Source organism: Mchenga conophoros, linkage group LG15, assembly GCF_057382185.1.
Source record: "Mchenga conophoros isolate Kocher_MC1m ecotype Shallow Benthic linkage group LG15, M_conophoros_male_GT1.1, whole genome shotgun sequence".
Taxonomy (NCBI): Eukaryota; Metazoa; Chordata; class Actinopteri; order Cichliformes; family Cichlidae; genus Mchenga; species Mchenga conophoros.
Window position 1 is genome coordinate 31662720 of NC_140540.1, and position 26296 is coordinate 31689015.

The window sequence follows — 26296 nt, forward strand, 5'->3', positions numbered from 1 at the left end:
CCTTCTGCTTTGCAACTGGGTGCAAACTGCTGCAGTGTGACTCAAAAGTCACCCCTAGATGCATGCATGATCACAAGATCACTGAATCAGAAACCTCTTGCCTGGCTACACTAATAATGATATAAAAATTCACAAATTAGTGACAGAAGTCAGCCCTGGCGTAATACAATGCTATCCAGTACAGACTCTGATTTAGAAGCAGATTTATGAAGCATGCTCTGTTGTATAGTGACCAAAAAGAGACTATAACTCCTTATAGTCTTATAGTCAACATAGCCTTAACATTTAAGGAAAGCTCTTTTGATAATTGGGTGAAGGATGTGGAGTGGTGTGAACACATATGTTCAGCTTTTTTATGGCCTGGATTAGTAATGGTTCTAATAAATTTCACTTCAGTTTTATTTCAATGGTGCCAAATCAAACCACCTGTCACCTCAAGGTGGGATGAAGGGAAAAAAAAAACATGTATATGCTGATTTTTTTACACTGAAAAAAAAAAAAGAAGAGCAGATTTGTTCAACCTCAAGTACAAAGGGAGCTCCAGGAAACTGCTTTATGTGTTTGGCCTGCAGAGAGCTCTGACCTTAACACCTCTGAGATGAAGTAGAATATAAGAAGCAAATGCCAGCAAGCAGATTTAAAATCCTGGGGTTAAGCTTGAAACCACTGGGATGGAGACTGTGACATCTGTGTGTGTAGTGTACTCAGTTTGGTTCCTGCAGTGCTCTTCCTTTCTTTTATAACTGCATCAATATCACTCAAACGACTGTTTGCTGTTGGTGCCCCCAAGTGTTGAAACGCAGTATCATGCACTTTAGTGTAAGTTCACATAATGGTCACAAGACGGAGACAAACACACCTAATGCATCACTCTCAGACTCATCATGCAGACGTGGTACTGTCTTCATTGGCCAGTTATGCCCACATGTAATTTAAGCAGTTCAAAGCTCAGTTATGTTACATTTATGAAGCATGAAGAATGAGAACCAGGAATTTGCAGTACACGAGTACAAGCATTTAGTTCATTTACACCACTGTATTATCTGATGTTAAAAAAGGTCAGTAATAAAGTGTGAAGCCGAATGTTCTGCATTTGTGCTGGTCACAGAAGAAGCAACTCACTTGAGGAGGAGGAGAGCATTTAATACGCAAGTTAATCAGAACCTCACTGAGGACAATTGTGTTAAATTCATCATACACAGTGATTTCCTTCAATAATTTAAAATGATGCCCACATAGAGAAATCATAGAAAAATACAGGACCACCAGCTGATCTAGAAGCAGCACAGGTCTTTAACCCTGTGACATTCCTTCCTCTTTATTCAACTGTTCAGTCAGTCCTCATTAACAGACGTCTTCCTCTGAGACAGCACCAGGTCCTTCACCTGAGGTGTAAGGGTCTGGACCTGAGCACGTGCGCTCCTCGCCTCCTCGTCCTGCTCCTCGTCATCCTCCTGCTTCTTGCTCTGGCTCACCAGCTGCTTCACCACCAGGCTCTGGTAGGTAGACAGCAGCTGCTGCTGCTCCTGCAACAAAATGCACACATTTCAGCTGCTTCACTCTCCTTGCAGCAGATGGAGACCACCGACAGCTGCTTCGCCTCAACACTACTTCAAGCGATCCTGAGATGAAGCTTTCAGACAGCACAATCACACGACGGGCATTGTAAAGCTAAACATTTACAGTGTTAATGGATTATGCACCTGTTTCTATATCCAATGAGAATCATATCAACTCCGGGAGGGATGGCTGTGTAACATAATATAAATGGACTGTGTTTCCCCTACACCAGGGGTCAGCAACCTTTAACACCCAAAGAGCCATTTGGACCCGGTTTCCACGCAAAAGAAAACACTGGGAGCCGCGAATACTTTTTGACATCTAAAATGAAGATAACACTGTATATATTGTTTTTTACCTTGATGCTTTGTGTGAACAACTAAGGTGTGTTGGTTATGAAATCCATAAAGTGCTACAGAGAAAATTACATTTTATTTATGTAATTAACACATTTTGAACTCTTAAAGAAATATAACAAAAGGACAGACACCAACCTGAACTAAAATGATCCATGTAGCAAACAGAAACTGTTGTGAGCCGCCACCCTTATATCGCCTTTGGGCTTTTGAAGCCTTGACCTGACTTTTAAAAAAAATAATTGGAAAAAAGCACTATGCTGCTGAAAAATAGATATTTACAAAATTCTGCCTAAATATGTATTTTACCAGGTTAATGTGTGTGGCGGGGCGTGGTCTGCAGCACTGCTGCAGGGGAGGCGGACGCACCTGAGCGGCACCCGTAATCACGCCTCGCCGCCTTAACGTCTGCGCCATCTATGCTGTTGTTGGTATGTGTCGGGCTGTGAGCTGAAAAGCTACAGCCGGCTGTATACGTACAGCAACCGTGTGTGAAAAGTGGTCAATAAAGAGATGCTGAAAAGCATGTTCATGGAAACATCGTCGGGTCTGCTGTGATATGTTTACAATGGGACTTCTGCTCCTAAGCCTCTGCGCACAGCGTCTGCAACTCGGGGCTGTACGAAGTCACTTTCATCTTTATGCAGGTTTGTAAGCTGTCATCTGTGAGGCGCGAGCGGTGTTTGTTTTTAACATAGTTCACGGTGGAGAATAGCTGCTGACATAATGTGGATCCGAAGATCCATAACTGGCCTACCTGGGGTTGAAAGTCTCGATAAATGCATGTCGTTTCAGTGGGTACACCGACTTCTGCGAGTGTGACGCTTATTTTGAGCAATGAAAAAAATAATAGAATACAATTTTATTTTTATATTTCAATATTACAATAATCTTCCAATTTAGAACTACAAGTTAAAAAAGAACTAACATAAATAAAATACACTTCAGCTAAATACTTCTAATTTATTTTCTCAAACCGCACGGAGCCGCACTATAAGGACTAAAGAGCCGCAGGTTGCCGACCTCTACCCTACACAGACGTGATGAAGGAGTGAACAGACTGGTATATCTGATGATCCAGTTTATCATTTTTTAAAATTGATGGATTGTGATGCAACACTTTTCCTTCCCATTCAAATCACGTTCAATCAGCTGTACATACTGCAGATATTCTCCCCATGAGTGTGCTGATGATCTGAGGCACACAGCGGCCCGGGGCGTGCAGCATACAGTGCGTGCTGGCCTGAAACAGCAGCACGCTGGTCAGGTGGAGGACCAGAGCGGGATCCTCGGTGTCCTTCAGCTGCTCAGTCAGGGCCTGGCGGTGCAGGAACAGGGCTTGTCTGCAAGACACGCATTCACACACTTCTAGACTCCATAAGTGGATCAGGGTGAAGAGTTTTGTGGCTCGAATGTGCTTCCACTACCTCTCTTTTTTCTTGTCTCCTTTCTTTAGCATGAATCCACAAACCTCAGCACAGGTATCCAAGTTAGTCACAAAGTCTTCAATGGACTGTAAACACAGAAAGCAAATCCACCTTACTTAAAATGTTATCCCTCAACCTTTCCCCAGATTAGCGATTTTTAAATTTCAAGGTATTAGCTGTCATTTTGCAGTCACCCACAGTGCAACACTATTTTAGACAGGCATACTACTTACTTTGCCGTTCAGGGAGTTGTGCAGCTTCAAAAGAGGCCCTTTGGTCTCCTCTGACAGTTTGCCTAAAATCTTTAGTCTGACCTGCAGTACCAAATCGCATATTCAGTGTGAACCGTTGAATTCAGCTCCACAGATAATCGTAACACAGTTTGAGTTTCAGGTTGCCGAGAGGAGCGACAGACACAGACCTCGTTGGTGATGGTGCTGGGATTCTCCACGGACATCATCAGGTCAGCAGCCAGGAAGTTAACCAGGATGTTACTGACATCAGTGCACACGGTCTTCAGGATGTGCTTAGCGATGTGGGCCTGGGTATCATCTGCATGCATAAAAAACAAACATACAAATATTGCATGTAAAGCCTTTGAAATTTTGGATGATTCTACTCAGCCCTCACCATTTTTACAGTCATTTTCACCATGATACACACGTTTTATAGCCTAATCTCTCCAGTGAATTATGTCGGAGAGCTCCAACTTTAGCAGTTGTTCAGCTGCTTCTATTTTCTTTGCATTTAAGTGCACAATTCTCAATAAATAACTCACTACTCTTGCTGGGTGTAAAGCAAGGTCAATACACAAAACCTGTTATATTTCTTTTATGTTCCTCTAGAAATCCTGGAGATTTGGACAGTTTTGGATTGAAGTTCCCTTACATACTTAAATGTATTGGCTCTATTTTGAAGTAACAGATGAGTGTGTCATCACGTTTTCACATTCTAATTAAATTACCCCGATGTTGTGGCTGCCACTTAGTTTTGGATGTTTGTTCTTGTTTTTCATCTGTTAATATCACAATATTGTGTCTCACTATGAGGTTTTTATCAGAGCTTTACTAAAAAACAACATTTGCTCATTTGTCACTGTTTAATCCAAAAGTGGAAATTCAACCCAATATGTGTGATGTTCAAAGAGGAGGTAATATCTGGTATTAGTTACAGGGTTTAATACTACAATGCCAGATATTTTTTTCAAAATAATCCTTATGTATCTTACATTGGGCCTCGGTGCCGCTTTTGACTTCACTCTCTTCTAAACTTTAACATCCACTAGCCCATCTGTGGTCTGTTGTGGGTTTAGGGCTGGTGCTTTTAGCCACACACTATATAAACTGACTTTGAGAAACTAGAAGATATTGTTTGTGTTGTAACTTAGCCATTACAGTTTTTCTCTTAAAAGCTTTTTGACAGCTTAGCTGTTGATGCAGCAACGAGCTCCTTCTTCTGAATGACTGCCCTCCAGGTGGGTGGAGCTTCTGTGCTCACAGTCAGAGCTGTGCTCCTGAGACTTTCACATCATCACTTTCTTTGGCATCACAGAGCCAGGAGTACAAAAACTGTCTCTGAGCATTGGGTACGCTCTGAAGCCTAATGCTCGTTTCCCTCGACATATATACGAAAATAAAGCAAAGGATGCTAGCTTTCCCGAGTATGACTTGTCTTTCACGGCTAAACATTTGATTCATACAGAAGAACAAATATCAGAACATGAACCCTGACATGATCAGTTAATCCAGTGTAACAGATCTATTACAAATACAGTGATCTGCCAAACAGTAAGGGTAAAATCTGGACCTTGTGAACCCCGCCTCCTCTCTCGTCTCCTGTCAGGATGCGAGAGATGAAGATGGTCCTGCTTCTGATTTCCAATACATGGAACATGACTTACCTGAGAAGAACTTGGTGCCTTTTTCAAATAGTCGGATATTGTTGTACAGGTTGGTGATCTCTTCCTGCAGATCCTTCATGCTCTTCTTCTTGTTGGCCCCTGATGGAGAGCTGGTGGAGGACATGAACACTGTCCGCAGCACCTCCTGGTAGGCTTTAGTCAGAGGCCTGTAGGGACATTAACAGAAGGTGAATGAAGGGATTGTTGGCAGCTCTGAGAAAAGGGAACTTCAGAAAGAGATGTGTCTGTTACCTGACTAACTGCTCTGCCAACTCAGACAGGATTTCTTCAGGGCAGTCACTCACTCGTTCCTCTAAAACGGCTACGATCGCCTCCTGGGCCATAAAGGGGGTTTCAGTCTGTCTGCTGCGATCTTGGCAAAGGTAAAACACAAGCTAATTAGTCTCCCTGGAATCCTACAGTTACCTTTGTCTTCCATGTAGAAAAAAAAAAAAAAAAAGAAGCTTAATGACCCAGGAGATTCCTCGTAAAGCAGCCATTAAGCTCTTATTACAGTAAAAAGCCTCAGTGAGCAGGCTTAATGTGCAGATGGAGACCATATTTCCCTGAGAACATAAAATGTCTTTGTGACGGCTGACATACTTTGTTGAGAAGGTCCAGTTTCCTCATCGCTGTCTTCATCTTTCCGCCCTTTCTTCTTGGTTTTACGAATCCGGATCTCTCTGGCATTGCCTCCTCCACCTGCTTTCACACTGCCACTGCCCTCTGGAAGACAAACAGTTAACAGATCCCAGTCAGTCTGAGAAAACTCAACTTCTTAAAGTCAGCAAACACTGACTTGCCACATTGCAGATGTCTTTATTTTCACTGCTCTAGTATCACTTTAAGATAACCAGTCTATTATTTTTCCTGTCTTTGTCCTACGGGTCATTGTAGGGTAGATGTTGGCAGGTGGCGATGCCGTCTACTCCAAACGTTACAGAGCTGGTATAAAAATAGCACAAGCAACATTTGCATAAAGCTGTGTTGGACAACAAAACACACACATTGGGCCTCATTCATTAATATGCATGCAGAAATGATCCTGCTCGCTACCTACAATCTGCCACACCCCCATTTCACTGGGACATGTTTTATTGGTGAGGATGTTCTAAGAGAGACAACTGCAATACAAAAGCAAACATCAGGAGAATCTCTATAAGAATGACGGTTAACTGTGACACAAATCTTTCAAGTAAAAAAAACAAAACAAAAAACATATACGTCACATTTTAGATTTCAGAATTTCAGATGAACAAACAAAGATTAACATTAGACAAAACCTGCGTAAACGGAAACTACAGGTTTTTACTGATGACGTCATTCATTAAGAAGCTATCCACACCTGCTTGTCCCTGTGTGAAAAACTGCTGCCTTAGACTAATAACTGGTTGTACCATCCTTGGCAGCAAGATCTGCAATCGAGTGTTTGTAATAACTGGCAATGAGTCTCTCGCATCGCTGTGGAGGAAATTTGGCCCACTCTTCTTTGCAGAATTATTTCAATTCAGTTCCACTGAAGGGGTTTTGAGCATGAGCAGCCGTTTAAGGTCATGGCAAAGCATCTCAATCAGTTCTGGGTCCACTCCAAAAAATAATCTGATGATATTTGATGATTGTTTAAGTCCAAGTTTGTAAAAAAAAGAAAAAAGAAAAAGAAATATTGGTGAGTTTTCTTGTAGATTTATTACTACGGGCACCTTATTGAATCCCTCTCGTCTCATCGTTCTGGTTTCTGGAAGCAGCTCTGACTGCTTTACATAAATAAAGGAGTCGCTTTACTCTTTGCTGCACCGTCATTACACAAGAAGCCACTGACAGTATTGTCCTAAACAATAGGTGACACGGCAACCATAAAAATGGCCTAAAACCCACATCTCTGAGCTTTGGGCCATTCTAATTGTTGCAAAGGCAAAGTGAAAAAAGTCTTTACTTGATCAAAAGAAATGAACAGATATTCCTCTCATTCAATTTCTTTTACCCACTTTCAGCTTTTTGCAAACAGAAACTGAAACATTTTTCTGCAAATTAAAACAGAAAAAATGATTTCATGTAAGACATCACTCATTAGACTCACTCATACATCATTACCTTAGAGAGCTTTGAGGACACATGTTGGACACTAAGAACCAAAATAAAATCCTGGGATTTCTCACCATTGTCAGTCTCCCTCACAAAATGCCAAAGGGACTAAAAACTATATGAATAAAAATAATAAAACAAAAACAGTGGGAGTTTGTGAGATAGGTTTCACAAACCTGCTGCCTTCTTCCTGCGCTCCGCTTCTCTCTTCTCCTTCTTAGAAGGTGCGGTGCTCTCAGTCAGGATAGATGCTTGCTTCAGATCCTCTTCAGTTATCAAAAACACTGGATTGCTCTTAACTTCCTGAAAAGCACACAAAATCTAGTTCCACCCTTTGGACAGAGCATATACATATACATGTAAAACCGGGTGTCAAAGGAATCTCTACCTTCTGAGCTTTCTGCTGCATGGCCTCATCAAATAAAGAGAGGCAGTTGCTGATGAACTTCTCACTGACAACCACGGTGCCCCCCAAGATTCTGGCAGACGATTGGATGTTAGTGTTTCTCATAGCTTGGTTAATCAGTATCCCAATGTCCTCAGTCGACAGGCAGCTGGGCAGAACTGGCTAAAGCAGCCCAGACAGAAGAGGATAAGAAACAGAAATCTAAAAACAAAAAAAACAAACAAAAACGATGCAACTCCTCTAATATCATCAATTTAAAGGTTAAAGAGCTGACCTGGAGGTCAGTCCAAGTGGCGGAATTGACAGCTTCCTCCACAGAGGCCTCCACCTGGTCGACCAGAGCTTGGCCCACACAGGCCGCTCTGAGGAACAGCAGCTTATTAGACTTGAAGCGCTTCTTTATGTAGCTGGATGGGTCGGGAATCCCCAGTCTAACCAATGCATCAAACTCTGTGGGATAACGATGTCATCAGTTCATATAGTATAGCAGTTTATTTAATAACCCTGAGCGTAGGGCTGCTCGATTATGGCAAAAATGAGAATCACGATTATTTTCACTGAAATTGAGATCTCGATTATTTGACGATATTTATTTAACCCTTACGACCTACTATAGAACCAAGTCCGCCAGAGCTTATATTATTTTTTTTATATGTTGTAGTGCCATTTGTGGGAGCATTTCAAGTTGCTATACAACTGTTATAGCCCATATTTTAATAATATGTGTGCATTAAGTCCATAGTAACTACATTAATTGCAAAAAAGTGCAATAAACTACAAAACAATTGAAAATCGTTTTTTTACATATACTTCTACTTGGATAAATTTAAGAGGTTTATCCCTCGAAATTTATTTTGAAATTATGAAATGTTCATAAAGATGATTTTTCTATGGTTGATGTCATCTCTTCTGCTTAGGTTTCTACAAAACTCACAGCATGTGACTGATGTAAAGTAACTGAAATCAGCTGAACCCCAAAAATATAGTAAAATGCAACATAAACATGAATGCAGCAGGAATGTTAATCGATACCACAGTCCCATATCTGTAACACTCTGACTTGGGAAAGTAATTTTTTACTGTTCCCTTTAGCAGTTACCACACCAACCCTCTACATGTCCACCACTGTTTATTCTTAGTTAACCCCCTTTGCCATGTGTGGGTAGCAGCTCTGCTTGCCTTTCTGTAACAGTTCTTGCATGCCACTGCTGCAAAGTGCCAGGTGTCGCTGAAAAGCAAATGTTACTACCTTTTCATGATTACTGAGGGCACAAATGGGAACCTCAGTGTCCTATTTCACAGTTTTGCATGATGCGGATCTGCACCAAAACACGACTGGGTCTTCCTTTACCCATGGTCCACTGAGGCACTGAGTTCTTTGAAATTCATTGTTTTTTTTCCTCCTTGTTTTTAGAAATGTAACCTTGCTTACAAAATGACAGAACCGACAAACACATTGATCACCTGCCTCTACAATGGCTCTTGCCTCAGAGGAAAAATTGAGTTTTTAATCATTGTCATTTTTCATCTAGTACACACAAGATAATAACTTCTGTGCCCAAGATAAAAGAAAATATTTTTGAGACAGTCACAGCTCAGTATAACTGCTTATCTCAAGTCCCCAAAGTAGGAAGTAGGAGAAACTAACAACAGTAATAAAGAAAATTTAAAAACAAACACAAAACACATCTCACTGTTTTTAGGGTAATAACTGTGCAACGACCAAATAACCAACAACTCCCTAAAATTTTTAAACTGAAAGAGTTTCAAATATTTCAGCCCTGCTGTCAAAGAGCCTCAAAAACTCAGTCTTACACTGAATCTCTTGCCATTTTTAACAAACATAGGAAATACTGTCTTTCCCCTCAATCCCCAACCATCTGCATAGACGGCTACTACTCTCTGAGCCTGGGTCTGCTGAATGATCTACCTGTTAAAGGGCACTCCTGCCAATCCATCACCAAGTGTTTGCTCGCAGGGACTGCCTGATTCTTTGAGTTCTCTCTCTAACATTGTAGAGTCTAAACCTTACCGCAGAATGTGCTTCGAGGTAATTGTTATTGTGAATGGATGCCAGTAACACTGAAACCGAAACTGGAGTTGATCTGAGGTTTTAGGAATTTAAAAAAATAAATCATTTTTCTAGTCATCTTCTCATGAGTGATCAAAGTAGTCTTGTGGGTATACCTCTACTCCAAGTATGGCTGACAGGACTTTGAAATTAGACGGCAAAACAGCCACTTTTTTTTTTCTTCTTTTCTTTCTTGTGGATCAGAAGATAAAAAAGCTCAAACATTCTGAATGAGACAGCTAGCTAACTAGAAAAAGCCTTAGGGTATTTTTGATCACCGACATCAAGTTTAACAACACCTACCTAAATATCCATTTTGCTGGAGAAAAGAATCCACCCAGGCATTTTGTGTTTTGGTGTAGATATCAGGGATATACACAGCCTTGTCCTGCCGCCCCCCAACCACGCTTCCTTTCAGGCGCCCGATATTCACCAACTCCTCCAAGACAGCTGAACCACAAAAAATACAATATCATAATACGCCCTCTAAAGTATTAAACAATGACAATAGAGGACTGTTTGTCTAATGTTTAACATTAGACAAAGTTGAAAACGATTAAAAACAAACATAAATATCATACAAGTTTAAAAAAAAAGAAGAAAAAAAAAAAGAAGACTAGTACACACATGAAACCAAAGAGCTTAACAGGTTAACTTAAATGATGTAGCAGCTGGTCCTTACAGTACAGAAGGTGTTCCTGAAATCCAAATGCTCCAATCATACTGCTGACAGGTGTTGGCCTATAGAAAAAGCAAAACAGCAGGAATTATAAGAAAGTGCCAACGAATGCAGCTGTTGAAGACAGCGGGGTCTCATGTGAGAACATTTATTTTTTCACATCTGTTAGACGTGAAGATCAGTTATTATTAATCTTTGACTTTCTCTTATGTATGTCTTTTATCACGTCTCCCTACACCTTACCTCCAACCGGTCACAGCAGATAGCTGCCCCTCCCTGAGCCTGATTCTGGTGGAGGTTTCTTCCTGTTAAATGGGAGTTTTTCATTCCCACTGTCGTCAGGTGCTTAGCAGGTGGTCTAATTGATGGCGTTTTCTCTCTATTAACATAGGGTCTTTACTTTACAATATAAAGCACCAGTACTGAGGTGACAGTACTTGTAATTTACACTGAATATAGTTATATGGTAGCACTTATATCCTTAAACAGCCATATAGGCTAGCTTTATGGCTCTCTCTGTGGCAAACACTAGCTTCCAAAAATGCTAAAAACCTGTAGCAGAGAACAAAACACTGAACAGTGAAAGTGTTTTTACTAAATCACAGATGGCTTTCACAGTTCCATGAAAGTCATGGAGATTGTTAAAGCCAATGTGGTATTATAGAGTCAGGGTGTTCACTTTGTGTTCCTTGCTCTTTTAAAGTACATGTTCATCCTTCTCACACAATCTGCTGTTATCTGTCCTCGTTTCTCTCCATAGCAACACAAGTAGCCTACACCTCATCACCTCTGTTTCCTTCACCTACATGTCTATGGGGACATTCTCTATCACTTCATCCAACCCAATCAAGAATTCCTCTCCCTTTTCTATCTGATGCCCAACCTGTGGGGATGCACTGACAACATTCAGCACCATGCCTTTAGTCTTTATTAGCTTTAGATTAGCGAATGTAGTAAAATTAGGAAAACTTCACGCGTTTTAATTTCTCAGCTATATTGCACTGGTGCAGCCTTATGGGTTTCATATCTGCCTGATTATATATCATCATTAGAAACACAACTGTTGTAGATGCTGCTTGTGACCAATAGGTTACACAGTAATTTAAATGAGAAAAATAATCATAGTGTGCATAAAATATTTGCACTATTGCACAGTGAGGAGTCTCTAACAAGGTTAAATGTATGTATATTTGATTTTATGAACTTCTCAAATGTTCATGGGATATTTTGCCTCGGTACCCTGTTCTCTGGATTGCCCATTAATCTTTAAATTTAACCGAAGGGCTTCGTTTAAGAACCAAGCAGTGAAAGAGAAACAGATACCATTTTCTTAATACTATTCATGTAAAGTCTTACTTTAACAACAAACTGAACATTACTATGAATTCACTCACTATCACCAACACTGGAATGATCTTTAAAGCAGCTACCCACTCACTGCATTTTTTGGTGTCAAAGCTTCACTAAGTATACACAGGGGAACCATAATGTAAAAAAACTCAATATGACAGAACATGCAAAACATTTTAGCTACCATCTGTCAACCTGCTGGGATGCTGCAACACAAACACAGCTCAAAATAATGTCCTGCAGACAGAAATCCTTCATAGCATCTTGAGCTATCCCACACAAACAGCTTAACCTTGCTTAGCATCAAAGAACTGTTTCTATAGTTTCTTTAATAACCTTGTTTCATTTAGTTACATTTTTTAACTGACTTGCTTTTCGGTACACACAAGAAATGTTGAGACAGGTATGGACATATCAAAATCTGTACATCTGCAGAAGAAAAACAAAAAACAAGCCATAATAAATATTTAGCCTTTTTGCAATATTTACCTTGTGACTGCACTGAAGAGCCCTTGTATTCTAGCTTTGTGGCGAGCAACAAAAGCCGGGGTAAATATGACACCTCTGTTGTACTGGTCCATTTCTCCTTGGATAATCTTCCCAAGACGCTTCGACAACTCCTAAAATATGGATCAGAAACCCACGGGTTTTTTTTTTACTAACAAAGAAACAACGTGTCAAAACAAGCTGAGACCACAAAGAAGACTAAACCATTTAAAAACACAGACGGCACAACACATTGCTTAATTTAATGACCAGATTTCTTATTGGATTAAAAGGCACGTAAAAACTGGCTCACCTCAGTTAAGAAATCTCCTGGGAGGTCATAGCTTTTACACAGCTCTGCAATACTGATCATACCAGCCTCCTGCAGTTTGTCATTCACCTCCTCGGCCAAATGGTCCAGGTATGTGCTGCAGATGACAAAACATGAGCAGTATAATCACAACACCTCACTCTCATTTAACCTGTTCAGACTTGACCCTTATATACTATACTTTTGTAAATACTTCTGTGCAGAAATGAGACTTAACTAAACCTTTAATGTGAAAAAAATATATTTAATTTATTGAACAAGACTTTGAATAGAATATAAAATTTAATAAGATAAAAATTTTACCCTCTTTGAAGTCATATAAGGAGTTTCCCTTCAAATCTGATTGATTTGCTTTTATGTAGAAATGAACTAAGAATGAAATTTGGTGACAGGCAATATTTCATTATTTATGGGCCCTATGTTCCTACAGGGATACAAATGAATCCGAATTATAAAAATAACTGAACTGTTTTAAAGTCTTTTGGTTCTTAATAAAATTAATTGTGAACCTTTAGCTAGCACAAAACTGATGTGCACAAGTAAACACAGGTCAGCATCAACTTATTTGCAGACAGCCCAATAACAGTTAAAGCTTCCTTTATTGCCTCCTTCAGCAGAAGACAAACTGGAGCATTCTTTATGAAAGGAAAGGACATAATGCCATCCCACAATTCACAGCGAAGCACCATCTGGGCAATCACGAAAACGATCAACATAATAGACGAGTGACACAGATTGTGTCAATATTAATTATACGTTTGTTTTCCGTGCCATACCCTGCTGATGTGTTTTGAACCTTCAGCAACAGCCTAAGTTAAACCCACAGTCAAATTATGAACATTAATTTGTTATAGAAAAACTGGCTCTCTAAAGCTCACTAAATCAAGATCATCCTACACTGAAATGACAAAAGTCTAAAGTTTATCAAAATAAAGTTTGCCTCGTTTATGTCTGTAGCTGCACTGTTGGCCTTTAGAATTATCATTAATTTTACCTCAAAAGCTTCAGTTTTGTAAAAAGAGTTAACAAGTGCAATAGGCTAATGAGATGGAGCTTAACTATTATAATTAGCTAACTTAAGTGTTATAGCTTTTTCTCTGGATCCTATAGACCTAAATATCTTGTAGCATATATCGAGAAACACTGGGCATGTGTGAAATGAGCCCATAGAGTCTAAAGTGTTGGCTGATAACTTAGTATTTTGCTCTTTCATGCAAATATGCAACTTGGCTCACAAAACCCATTATAGTGCTGTCCATAGTGTGACTTTATGGTAGCCATTTTTATACAGTATAGACCTAATACTCACTCATCAATCAGCTGTCCCAGTACAAGCTGAACCCCTTTATCAGACTTTGCAATTTCATTTGCTCTGTTTTCAACATGGACCCAGTCCACATTGATAATCTGAAAGGAACAACATCATGAAAACATTCATAAAACATCTGACCCAAATTTGAATGAACAAACTGTATATCTCATCTAGAGGACGCAGGACGAAACACAGTGTTAACACACACCTGCTGGAGGTCCACAATGTTGATTCTCCCTGTAATACAGAATGAAAGCACTTAGTTTCTGTCACAATCTACAATTCTGAAAATGTCACAGGGACAATGTGACAATGCTGCATCTCATTTCTTAAACTTCTGTATCACACCTCCGTGCACGTAGAGTTCATCTCGGATCTCCCTGCTGATCTGAGCTGGGGTGACATACTCTTTACCATCCAGTGTGTGCACCACATCCAGCTTCTTGTCTTGGACTAGTTTTGCAATTATTTCAATGCAATTTCTTTCCGACAGCCTGCGGAAAAGTTTACACAAGTGCCGTAAAGGACAGTGTAGTATACATTTATTATTGTGTTTGTTTTAGTCACAACAGTTGTTACAAGAGAAGCCACAATCTTCATCTAATAGCGTTACTTTTAAATCAACTTTAATGACAGCTGTGATTAGCTTTGATGCTATCACCCGTTTAGTTGCGTTTACCTTTGCACTGTGTCAGCAAACTGCGCTCTCTGGAAGTCTGCGGCAAGCCGGCGAATCTCTTCCCAGTCATCCGCCATTACTGTGAGTTTTTGAGTTCGCAAAACCAGCCTGTAAAACAGCTACTTTCAGTGTTCAGTGTCTGCTAGCTGTTTGTTAGCTAACGGAACAGCTCAGACACACGTCAACATACAATAACCCGCTACAGCGAGCCAGAAGGGACAAAGCTTCTCCTCCGACTTTTCGCCCACAAGTCACGTAGAGCAAGAACAAGCAGAGCGTCTGCTTTATGTTGAGAGAAAACCGTCGATATGATTCAAACTAAGATTTAGAAATGTGTACAATAATTTGTGTCTAATTATACAGACAAATTTTTTCCAATTCACACACAAATACAAATAGATTAGAACATACAAAGACTTATAAAAGCATTTTATAAAAGCTATACTTCAAAATAACAACAACAACAGCAACAAAAAAAAACCTGTGATCGTTTAACAGACATTTTTATATTTAAAGTCAACAGAATGATATTTTTCACTTTCAAAGAGCTTACGCCCACATAGAGCTTCCTGTGCGTATAAATGTTTAAAGATATTTGTGACATTTTTACAGATCCTGGAGAATCTCCCAGAAATCACGGGTTGTGTGCACTGGCCCTATCGGGACCTCTCGCATAGTCCAGAACTACCTCCTACAGAAGGTTGTATTAGATTTTTAAGTTGTAATACATCAACATGTATAGAGTCACCCCTCCCACCCCGAAAACCCCAACCCACCCAACAGCATCGTATTCTCAGCACATATGTATATCAGTTACACCATAGTTCTCTGTACAAACAATCCCGTTATAAATTGTAAAAAGTGTGTCCAGATCCGGTAGAAGTCTTTTCTTTAGCTAAGAACGTCAACTTTCTCATTGCAAGCCTGTCATTTCTTTGATCCATTAATTAGGGGTGGGTCCATGTATGTCCTTCCATCTTAAAGAAATTTGGCTTTCATTTCTTTCCATGTAGTTGGAACTGTCCAGAGAGAATGTGGAAAATGCACAATTTTGCGTCAACTGGGATAACATGTTCTATTAACCTGGAAATTAAGTCAAGAATTCCTTTCCATAAGGGTTGCAATACTTTATAGTCCCACATACAATGAAATAAGGTTTCCTTCTATTTACTACACTTAATACAGTCATTGCGAATACTGGGATTAAAACAGCCATTTGTACTTTAAAATCCTGAACCTTGTGTCAATGGTTTGGGTTTGAGCCACAAGACAGGTCTATCTCCAATCTTCTACAGGAAGCTCAATTTGGAGGTCATTTTTCCATGCAGTCAAATAAGAAAGGCTTTCCTTAGAAACGAATACGAATGATATTATCACCCCATTGCCTGAGGAGTCTCGGGGACTGCTCCCTTACACTCCTCCTTTATTAACTGGAATACTTGCTGATTAATACAACTCTATTCTACTCATTTGTTTTTTATGTCGTGTTCTTCAGGAAAAATCTGGATTTTGTTTTTAACTGAAACATGGCAGCTAATTATGGAATGCTTTCCCTTTATTAAACTTTGCCCCGTACGTAGACAGTGCCTTTCTGATCTCACCGTGACCTTTAGATGTGGAGATGAGCTGGCTGTACTTCCAGCTGGTACTTTCAGCTAGTGAATACTACTTTTAACTCCTTTCAGATACATATCATGAAGACTGGTGAGATTAATCTATTTTCTAGACCACTGGGGTGAGCCTGAAGTTTCTTAGCAAACTTCTGTAACTTATTATAACCACCATTAGGTTGGAAATAATCTTTCTGCCTTCTACAACTAGAACATATTTCCCGAGTTTCTTTCTTATCCACTGTAAAAACTAAGGTGTGGAATCTTAGGCTAAATTTTGGTCATTCTTTGGACTTGATGCTCACATTAATTCTATGGCCTTAGATTTCGGTTTAAAAGCTTGGTTTTTACTTTTATGGCCTTAGGCGATAAGGTGACTTATATTACATATTCCACCCCTATTCTCAAAACTTGATTCTTAGGTCCGCAGATGGAAGTTTTCTTGTGATGCCATGAACTGATCTGAAAGCAAAGGGTGTTATGGCCCTGTCCATAATCTGTTTTGGTGGCTGTTGTTGTCTGTGCCTTTAAGTCTTTGCAGGTCCCGGAGTGGATGAGCTGACGGCTGCTGATTGGTCCCCTGGCCATGTGATCTTCTTCAAATCCCTCACCAGCAGTTGTCCTGGGGCAGCCACTGACAGCAGCAGCAGACCTGACCCTGGCCTCCAAAACCTGAGACTTTTGTGCCTGTGATTTTTGCGGCCTTTCTGAGTTTTGTATATAGTGTGTACATTAGTTTTCATTGTAAATAGCACTGCAACAGAAGTGCCGTATTGTTTTTCCTTGCACTGTTTTCTCCTGTTTATTTCAGTTAGGGAGTTAGGTGTAGCGCTTGTCTTTTGTTTGATGTTTGATTTCACATAGGGTTCTAGATAGCACCTCCTCCTGACTTAGCTTGTTTTGTTTGTTATTTTGGCCTTTGTTCACCCTGGAGCTTCATTTTTGCAGTGTAGAGAATAAATCACAATTCATTAAGAAATTGGTTTTCCCTCTGTGTATGGTTTTGGGGACCAGGGCGGGGCAGTCTTTTCAAACTTATGTTGCGTTCCTGTACCCCTAGACTGGGGCGTAACAAAGGGGAATTCTGCATTCCAAACCTTCAGTCCAAAATGCTGGAACAGATAACCACTCTCTATTAACACTTTAAAAAAACAGCTTAAAATTCATGAGCTTTGATACATGTTTGGGCAGCATTTTGTGTTTCCTGTTGTCTTACTTGTGTTTATTTGATTTTTATTGTAAATCAATTTGTGGTTTTTTTTCTTGAAAAGAGATTAATTTGAATTATAGAAGTATCCAGATGTTCAGGAAGTGTTGTTGGTGTGTGTGTTTTCCTTTTTCTGTGACCATTAGAAGCCAAAGTGAAAAAGCACACACACACACACAGGAGCACTTGGGATATGTATATTTTCAAGACTTTGGTTTCTACAACTTTCATCAGATGGATCACAGCAGCTGCTGCATACGTTATACAATCTGTGCACCACAGAAATGAGATCATGTGATTAATAATAAACACATGAAAACACACACATCCTGCCTCATCAGAGGCCTGTACTATGAGGGAGGATTTATTTCTTATCTGGATAACTTCAGGGTCAACCGTGGGTTTTCTGTACTACAAACATGGTTTACTTCTCACTGGAGTATGTTGCCGTGGTAACTTGCACAGTCAATATAACCTGCTCAGGTCAGATTCCAGATTAGTGATGAACAGGTGTGAAATCAACACATACTGAACAATCAGTTCTCTGGAAAGCAATGCCTTTTTTGATATAGAGTATTTGTATTTCTATGATATGCATTTGCAACAAATAAGGATTCTTAGACACAAATTTAGTCTTTAATTATTTTCCTGGTGGCTGTTTTTAACAGTTTTACAGCTATTTTATTTTTCAGTAAGCATTAATATAGCACATGAAAGTAGGGCACCTATTTGCTCTGTATGTCAAATTTGCACGTGGACTAACCCTACTTTTGAATTTTGTATTTAGATTTATTCTTTAGTTGTTCTCAGACCCTTAAACCCCACCGAGGCCACAGCTGAAAGAATAAAGACTAAAACTGTCTTTTAAACATTAATTTAAAAGACAAAATCTGATAGAGTGGAGTAGATTATAGTGTCCATCAGATTCTTGTGTCTTAGTGATAGAGCTGTAATACTGATAAATCTGTTAACTTACACACACTTTGGAATTTCATCAGAAAGTAGATATATCTGTGCAAATGCTGCTCATCTCATCCAACCACACTTTTCTCTGCCCCCTCACTTCTGTTCTGCTGGGCTTTGTTGTTGTGCAGTTATGAACTCAGCTGCACTGAGCAGATGCACGTAGGTTGCTGTAAAGAGGGACATCATGTGGAGGTATTATATGGCTGTAAATTAAAAACCTCACAAACAGCAAGGTGTCTTGGAAGAAAATTCTCTACTTTGGCAACAAATTATATAAACACTCGAAAAAACAGGAAACGAGAACTTTTCTCATGGAACAAGAAAAAAAACTAAAAAAAACTGAGCGAGTAGGAGGGAAATCCTTCAGACAGACCCAGGCCCAGTCCTTCCAGAGAGGCAAGGGCAAATATATGAGGCTATTATTGTAGCAAAAACATTAGTGTGTGTATCCCAAGCTGCACTTTGGTTTTTTTAATCTGTTTGGAGTTTCCTGTGTGCATATTGAAATTTATGTGTGCATCTTCAGATCCGTGTTTGTTTAATCTGGTTTGGTAATCTCTACATAGATTTGTAAAAGAGTACAAGAATGTGCAAATGTGTATTCCGAATGTGTGTGTAAGATTTCTAAATGTATAAATAAATGTAAGTGTGCATTCATATTAATTTATGGAACGTCTTAAAGTTTACCCAAAGCCCTGCTTGTTATTCCCATACAGACTATGTCAGCAAAATGTGATTTAAACATAAAAAAACCCACAAAAAAGTCTTATGTCCTGTTAGTAAATTATGTAATAATTGATTAAAAAGCTAGGAAATGTTATTATTTCTCAATTATTGGGGAAAATAACAACCCAGGGTTTCTCTTCAGCACTACAGCTAGGCTGACAAAGAATCAAAGCTCTGCTGAGTCGAATATTCCTTCAACGTTAACTAGTAATGACTCCATGAATTTCTTTATAAATAAAATAACATTACAATTAAAAAAATAATTACTCATAACAATCTCACAGATATATAATTATGTACAGTTACTTTCAGTATGATTGATATTTAGAGACTTTCTATCCTATTGATCCATCCATCTTATTCAATACCTCATTCCAAGACTGCCCAAAGAAGTCCTACCATTAATAGATACTTCAATCATGAATATGATTAATCTCTATTAATGGGCTGTGTACCACAGGCAGAGGTGGCAAAAGTACACACATTCTGTACTTAAGTAGAAGTAGAGATGTAGAGATACTAGTGTAAAAACAAAAATCCAGTAAAGGTTGAAGTTGTCACGTCTGCCGAGGCGAGCAGTGTGGTGTTGGAGGGAGAAAGGACCCAAAATGCAGGCGGTGGATGATAATGCTAGTGATGTTTATTTACAAAGTGGCGTAGTGGCAAAACGGGCAATGAGAGATGACATATAACTAAAGAAACCTAAACTGGGAAAACTAAATAACAAACCTGAGATGATACCAAATGGGGTGAGAGACAGAGAGACGCAGACAAGGAACAGGACACCGTGGAACACAGACAAACCGGCAACAGAACACACAGGGCTTAAATACACACAGCAGTAATCAGGGGATGAGAAACAGGAGGGCACAGGTGTGGGAGAAATCCCACACCTGGGAGAAATCAGAGCTGACGGGACAGGGGAAACGTAAACTGAACACACTCACATGAGACGGGGACCTTCAGAATAAAACAGGAAACTCAGACACAGAGACCCAGACAAGACACTGAACTAAACAGACAGATTCACAAACAGACAGTATGACACCATGGACAGACAGGACACAGAAGTGGGACCAGGGCAGGCACAGAACAGAAACCTAACAAATGGCAAATCATAACAGAATACATACTCAGAATAAACAAAAGCATAAAGAAACACAAAAAACTGAGTCGGCAGACTCAGGACCATGACGGTACCCCCATGACAGCCCAACAGAAACACAAAAAACGTTCAAAAAACAGAAAACAACCCGACCAGGTCTGGCAGTGCTGGTCCAGGAAGGAGGGACCGAGTCCAAAAACAACCAAAAAAAAAAAAAAAACCCGAAGCACAGAGAGCAGATCCAAAACAATTCGGGAGGCCGACCCGGAGGACGGCGGCACAGCAGTCCAGAACAGTTTATCTCCGGAGGCCGATCGCACGGAAGGCAGTGGCGGCGACAGAGCAGATCCGGAGGCCGGCCACGCAGAAGGCAGCGGCGGCGTTCAGCAGGTCGTCCACAGTGGTGACGATGCCCAACAAGCGGCCTGGCAGATGACCGACGATGGTGAGGCCGCGGGCTGGGCCAGGCGAGGCAGAAGAGGCAGAGGCTGCTGGCTGGGCCAGGCGAGGCGGAAGAGGCAGAGGCTGCTGGCTGGGCCAGGCGAGGCGGAAGAGGCTGCTGCTGCTGCAGGCGCGGATGAAGACACGGAGGCTGTACCAGATGAAGATGAAGACACTGTAGGCAACAGCGTGGAAGCCGCAGGTGGTGGCACTGCAGGCGATGGCGTAGAAGCGCAGGCGGTGGCGCTGCAGGCGATGGCGCTGCAGGCGATGGCGCTGCAGGCGATGGTAATGGCTGGACGGGCTCCTCGGACCCTCCAGCAGGGGCAGTCACAGAACCAGTGGGCACAGGGGCCCCTGGAACACACAGGGCAGAACCAGCAGGCACGGTGGCCTCTGGTAGACACAGAACGGAACCAGCAAGCGCGAACACCTCTGGCAGGGACAAAACAGAACCAGCAGGTGCGCAGACCTCTGGCAGGGTTGATGCTGACTGGAGTTGAGGAGCACATAGGTTCGGGTCGGGTAATGAGATCATGGGTGTAGGGTGCAGTTCCCGGCTGACTTCTTAGCCTCCAGGCGACTCTGGGGAGGCCCTGGAGAGAGTTACGGTCTCTAAACGGGCCAGCTTTTGAGGAACGATTACATTATTTATTGGATTGTCTCTGTGCTTACAATGGATGGATGAAAAACAATTCCCTTTGGATAGAATTGATTTAGCTTGTTGTACTGGAGGAGCAGGTGAAATAGGGCACAGCATAGCTGGACTGGCCATCGGGCATAGCGGGCATTTGCCCGGTGGGCTGCTGGCGATTTTTTGTTTTTATGGGCCGATGGATTTTTTTTTTAGGAAGGGTATATATAATGAAAGGTGTTGGATTGGCCAATTGGTCATGAGCGACTCTGGGCTGGACCAATTACAGCCGAGGAGGCCGAATGCACCCGCCCCCTTGTTTAGCAATCACGTGATTTTCGCGCATTGCATGCCGGGAACTCGTGGCAAAACAATCCAAGTACCGCATCAAATGCAAGCATTTGCAGCACCGCAAAACGTTCATTCTCCGGTTCCAATACCTTCTTGTTTTTTCTTTACAGTTTACCGACGGATGTGTACAGGACCTTGAAACGCACCGTGTAGAACGAAAGACCATCGTACGAACAAAGGTAAGTTTACCAGTCTCACAAATCGTCGTCATAAATACACATTCGTTAACCGTTTATTAATATAACCTTTGAGCTCAACGGTAATTAATTAGTAGTGGAAATAATTTCTGGTAGAATTACAGAAATGTAGCAGTGACAATAATATTGTATGCTGTAATCGCACTGGACAATTAGTGATACAAAACAACTGTTTTATCCTGTGAATAAAAGTATATGTTTTTGTCAATGTACCATGGTAATAACAGAAGCGAAACGCAATATTGTGTCAGGACAATTCACTATTTATGCACAATAAATAAAGGAGCATAGCGCGACAATTTCTGTTCAGCGCCAGACTTGCTTGTAACCTATATCACCAATTATGTTAAGAAAAATGACGTATTAACGACTAAAAAACTCTGACCTTTGTGGGAATGCTTGGAGCAGACTAACATGTGAGCTGGAGTGTTCTGGGACGTTATATTTGGTATATCCAGACCATCCGTCGGCTCTTACTTCGGAAACATGGCTTAAAACATTTCTCTTCAAGGACGTAATCCGATTTAAAAAAAAAACGATCGGCTACCCGTGGCTGTCATGCGACCGGCTATTGCAGTTAATAATACAACAGCTTCTTGCCATTTTTTGTGTTTCTTTTTATCGCTGTGTAACTGAGTTCAATTGAAAGCCTGCGTGCGCTAGTACCTCTTGCCACAAGTTCCCAGAATCCTTTGCGGTTTTACCCCTGAATGATGTCACATTTTCAATCTTTATCCTGGTGGGCCGGTCTCTAGTCAAAATGCCCGGGCTGATTTTTTTGTCCCAGTCCAGCCTTGGGGCACAGGGTGAGTGGCTGCTGAACAGGGGGCTGAACTGAGGGCAACTGAAGTGAAGTAAAGTGTAACCACTGACTCATTTTAAATAGTTTAGGACAGCCAAACTACGGACCAGTTGCTAGGTTCGGCAGGGCTACAATAGAAAGCGAGGCGAATGCAGAATGAAATGGCTGGATATGACTTGGTTGTATCATTCCCCACACATCGCGTGTATACGCTTGCAAGAGACTGTATTCTATACTTAACCCCGCTATCGGATATGTGGTTGTAAGGTAACGGCTCAAGAGCATCAACAGCAGTACCTGAATTGTACTCAACAACAACACTCGAGATAAACTCAGATTTACCATCATCTACCTTTAAGACTCTTGAGATTGACCCATACTGTTTTAGGAATTCAGTCACCTCATCAATTTGCTCATCTCCAGCTATTTCGCTCACGATCACCGAATTTGGGACTTTAACAGATTCACGTTCAACAAGACGGTCCATTTGGGGTGCGTTATATACTTGTAATCACATGAGAAAAAGCCTCCTGGCTGGCTCGCCAAGACTTACTGTAACCACTGACTCATTTTAAATAGTTTAGGACAGCCAAACTACGGACCAGTTGCTAGGTTCGGCAGGGCTACAATAGAAAGCGAGGCGAATGCAGAATGAAATGGCTGGAGACAGGAATTTGAGCAGCAACAGTTATTATTTTGCACAAAAATGAAATAAACAAGACACAAATTCCACATTGACAGTAGTAGTGATAATAACCATAACAATAAGAAGAAGAAGCCGGCAAAACAAAAATAACCCCAAAAATAGTCGTTTGAGCTCAATATTCAATTGTCTTTTTGTCTTTGGTCATTTGTCAAGTCAAAAATTCTTAGTCTAGTTCTTGTTCTCTTTCGTTTGTGGTTTGTGTGTTACCACTTGGGAGTCTCCGTCGAGGAAGAAGAGTAAGTTCCTCTGCAAAGTTCAGTCTGGGCTCAGGCTCGCCATCTCCATCCGGAGAGAATCCATTGGAATCCAAAATCTTAGTTCCTTCCACACGGACAAGGGAAAAAAACCTAGCCTGCACAACAATATTAACATTATTGTACACAGCCAGCTCCGTTTCTTCTCTTGTATCACAGCTATAGCTTTAGTTCTTTATCTCTTTTCACATTTCTTTCACATTACCACAGTAATACATTACATGCATGCTTTGAATATATCTCTCGTTATACATGAAATTATTTTAACCATGTAAACAACAAATGAATTTCTTGTTCTCTTTTTAACCATGAAATTATGATTAATAGGTATAACCAGCAAGATAATACATTTTTCCAATCATCCTTCGAGTATGCTAAACAAATCCTACCACAACAGCATTTCAACCGTTTTTAAACAGCAAATTACCACTCGCGAATCGGTATGAACAGAAGAAACAACTTTTAGCAACAGACTAACACATTATTAACTTTTCAAACCCATGGGCTAAACTCACCAAAATGTTAGAAAATTCCGCACGAGCTATCCGTGACCTGTCTCATCTATTTCCACGTGCGAAAAGATCTAGCTCATGTGAAATGATGGTCTGGTGTTTCGGAAGACGGGGCTAAAACCACCTTCAACCAATGAAAAAGGCATTTATCCCTTGTGATCCAGCAACAGAAAATAAAGTTTGCTAGAGGATCACACTTCCTTTTTTCAAAATAAATGTTTCTTTTCAAAATAAAATAATGAAAATACATTTGTACAATCAAAACGAAAACAAGAAAAAAATAACAAAAGGTAGTTTTCTCTACTGGGTTACACTCTCCCCAGCTAAATGTCATGCACGTCTCGTTGCATGTGTAGCCAGTACTGTCCCTCTGTACTGTTTAGGGACTCAGAAAAGGCTATGCTCAAAGCCTGGAAAAGTGATTTCACAACAGTAACTAGAGGGTTTCCTAAATCAGGATAATCAAGTCTTTTAGGTGGATGTCTGATTCTTGTTGACTGTCTTACTGGTTGAGTTGTAATGGGATCACAACTGTCCATCTCATCAGGTGAGTTAACAGGCTGGTTTCCTGGTTCTTTAACCAAATCCTCAGGTGATTCATCCAATACGGTTCCCGTTCCATTGTCCACAGGATCGTCAATTCCAATCTCATCTCCATCTGGTAAGTTTTCAACAAGCACATGATTGGTAAGTTCGTCTTTGCTTGCATCTTTATCCATATTCAGCTCCTTGTTGCTAGCAATTTCAGAAAGGTCACAATCAGGTAAGTTTGTAATGTCTGGTTCATGAGAAGGTTTTGGATATTCATGTACAGTAGTAAATCTGGTTATTTCTTCACATGGGGAATCATCAACCCATTGAATGAAAAGTTCATTGTCAAGTTCCATTGATTCTTCATCCTCATTGCTTTCTGTGACAACAGTTTGACGCGTTTTAGGACGGTGAACCTGCTGTGGCTCAGATGTGTCTGCGGTGGCAACCGGGAGGAAACTGCAGGGAAGCAACAGGTCTCTGTGTAAAGTTCGGGAGGGACCTTGCTTGGACTCGGGTTTAACAGTATAAACGGGTAGGTCGCCTGCACATTTGACTACCACATGGATGTCTGCCTCCCATTTATCAGCAAGTTTATGCTTGCCACGCAGCCGCACGTTTCTAACTAAAACCCGGTCCCCAGGTTCAAGTTCTGAAACAGTTATTTTGCGATCAAATCTGGCCTTATTCTTGTCTGCCACTTTTTGTGCGGTTTGAGAAGCTAACCTATAGCTTTCCTCTAGCCGTTTCTTGAGACTTTCAGCATATTGCGAATGTGTCACTTTTTGATCTTTGCTGAGAGGAAGTCCATATGCAAGATCAACAGCTAATCTGGGTTTTCTGCCAAACATCAACTCGTAGGGTGTAAACCCTGTTGCATCACTACGGGTGCAATTGTACGCATGTACTAATGGCATAACATAGTCTTTCCAGTGAGACTTTTGTTTGGATTCCAGTGTTCCTAACATACTAAGTAGTGTTCTATTAAATCGTTCAGTAGGGTTACCACGTGGGTGGTATGGGGTAGTTCTTATTTTCTTTATCCCAGAGATCTCACACAGATCTTTTATCAGTTTTGCCTCGAAATCAGGACCCTGATCGCTGTGCAGGCGCTCAGGTATGCCGTAGTGGACAATGAACTGGTCCCACAGGCACCTGGCGACCGTTCGTGACTTTTGATTAGAGGTGGGCAACGCGAGGGCAAACTTAGTGAAATGATCGGTTATCACAAGGATATCCCGTGTGTTGCTACTGTCTGGTTCTAGACTGAGAAAATCCATACAGACGAGTTCTAAAGGTCTGGTTGTTGTTATGTTGACCAGTCTAGCTGCTTTTTCAGGGGGACTCTTTCTCCGTATACAACGATCACATGTTTTCACTTTCTGCTCAACCTGTGTCGCCATGCGTGGCCAATAGAATCGGGTTCTGACCAGATCAAGGGTTCTGTCGATACCTAAGTGGCCCATGTCATCATGCAAACTTTGGAGCACTGAAGCTCTGAGCTCCTCAGGAAGAACAAGCTGGTGGGTCACCTGGTCTCCATCTTGTCTTTTTCTGTATAACACCTCATTGTGCATTTCCAACCGATTGAGTTCCCTAAGCAAAAGAGGGAGAT

General features: G+C 40.9%; 1 protein-coding gene across 2 annotated transcripts; it reads right to left on the bottom strand.

Moving 5' to 3' along the window:
• Positions 1–993: 993 nt before the first annotated feature.
• Positions 994–24509, bottom strand: ufl1 (UFM1-specific ligase 1). Of its 2 annotated transcripts, XM_085247905.1 has the most exons (21): positions 24154–24509; positions 23592–23736; positions 14640–14747; positions 14309–14454; positions 14169–14197; positions 13958–14055; positions 12631–12745; positions 12321–12451; positions 10485–10543; positions 10106–10252; positions 8006–8181; positions 7714–7893; positions 7502–7628; positions 5847–5969; positions 5496–5616; positions 5244–5410; positions 3765–3895; positions 3577–3657; positions 3344–3429; positions 3079–3259; positions 994–1526 (listed from the first exon to the last, which is right to left on the bottom strand). In XM_085247905.1, the coding sequence occupies exons 3-21, from the start codon at positions 14714–14716 to the stop codon at positions 1335–1337; spliced, it is 2367 nt and encodes a 788-aa protein (XP_085104031.1). In that variant the 5' UTR covers positions 14717–14747; positions 23592–23736; positions 24154–24509; the 3' UTR covers positions 994–1334. The 2 variants fall into 2 exon arrangements, with proteins under 2 accessions (XP_085104031.1, XP_085104030.1); XM_085247904.1 differs by lacking the exons at positions 23592–23736; positions 24154–24509 and having other exon boundaries at positions 14640–14879.
• Between the last annotated feature and the right edge of the window lie 1787 nt (positions 24510–26296).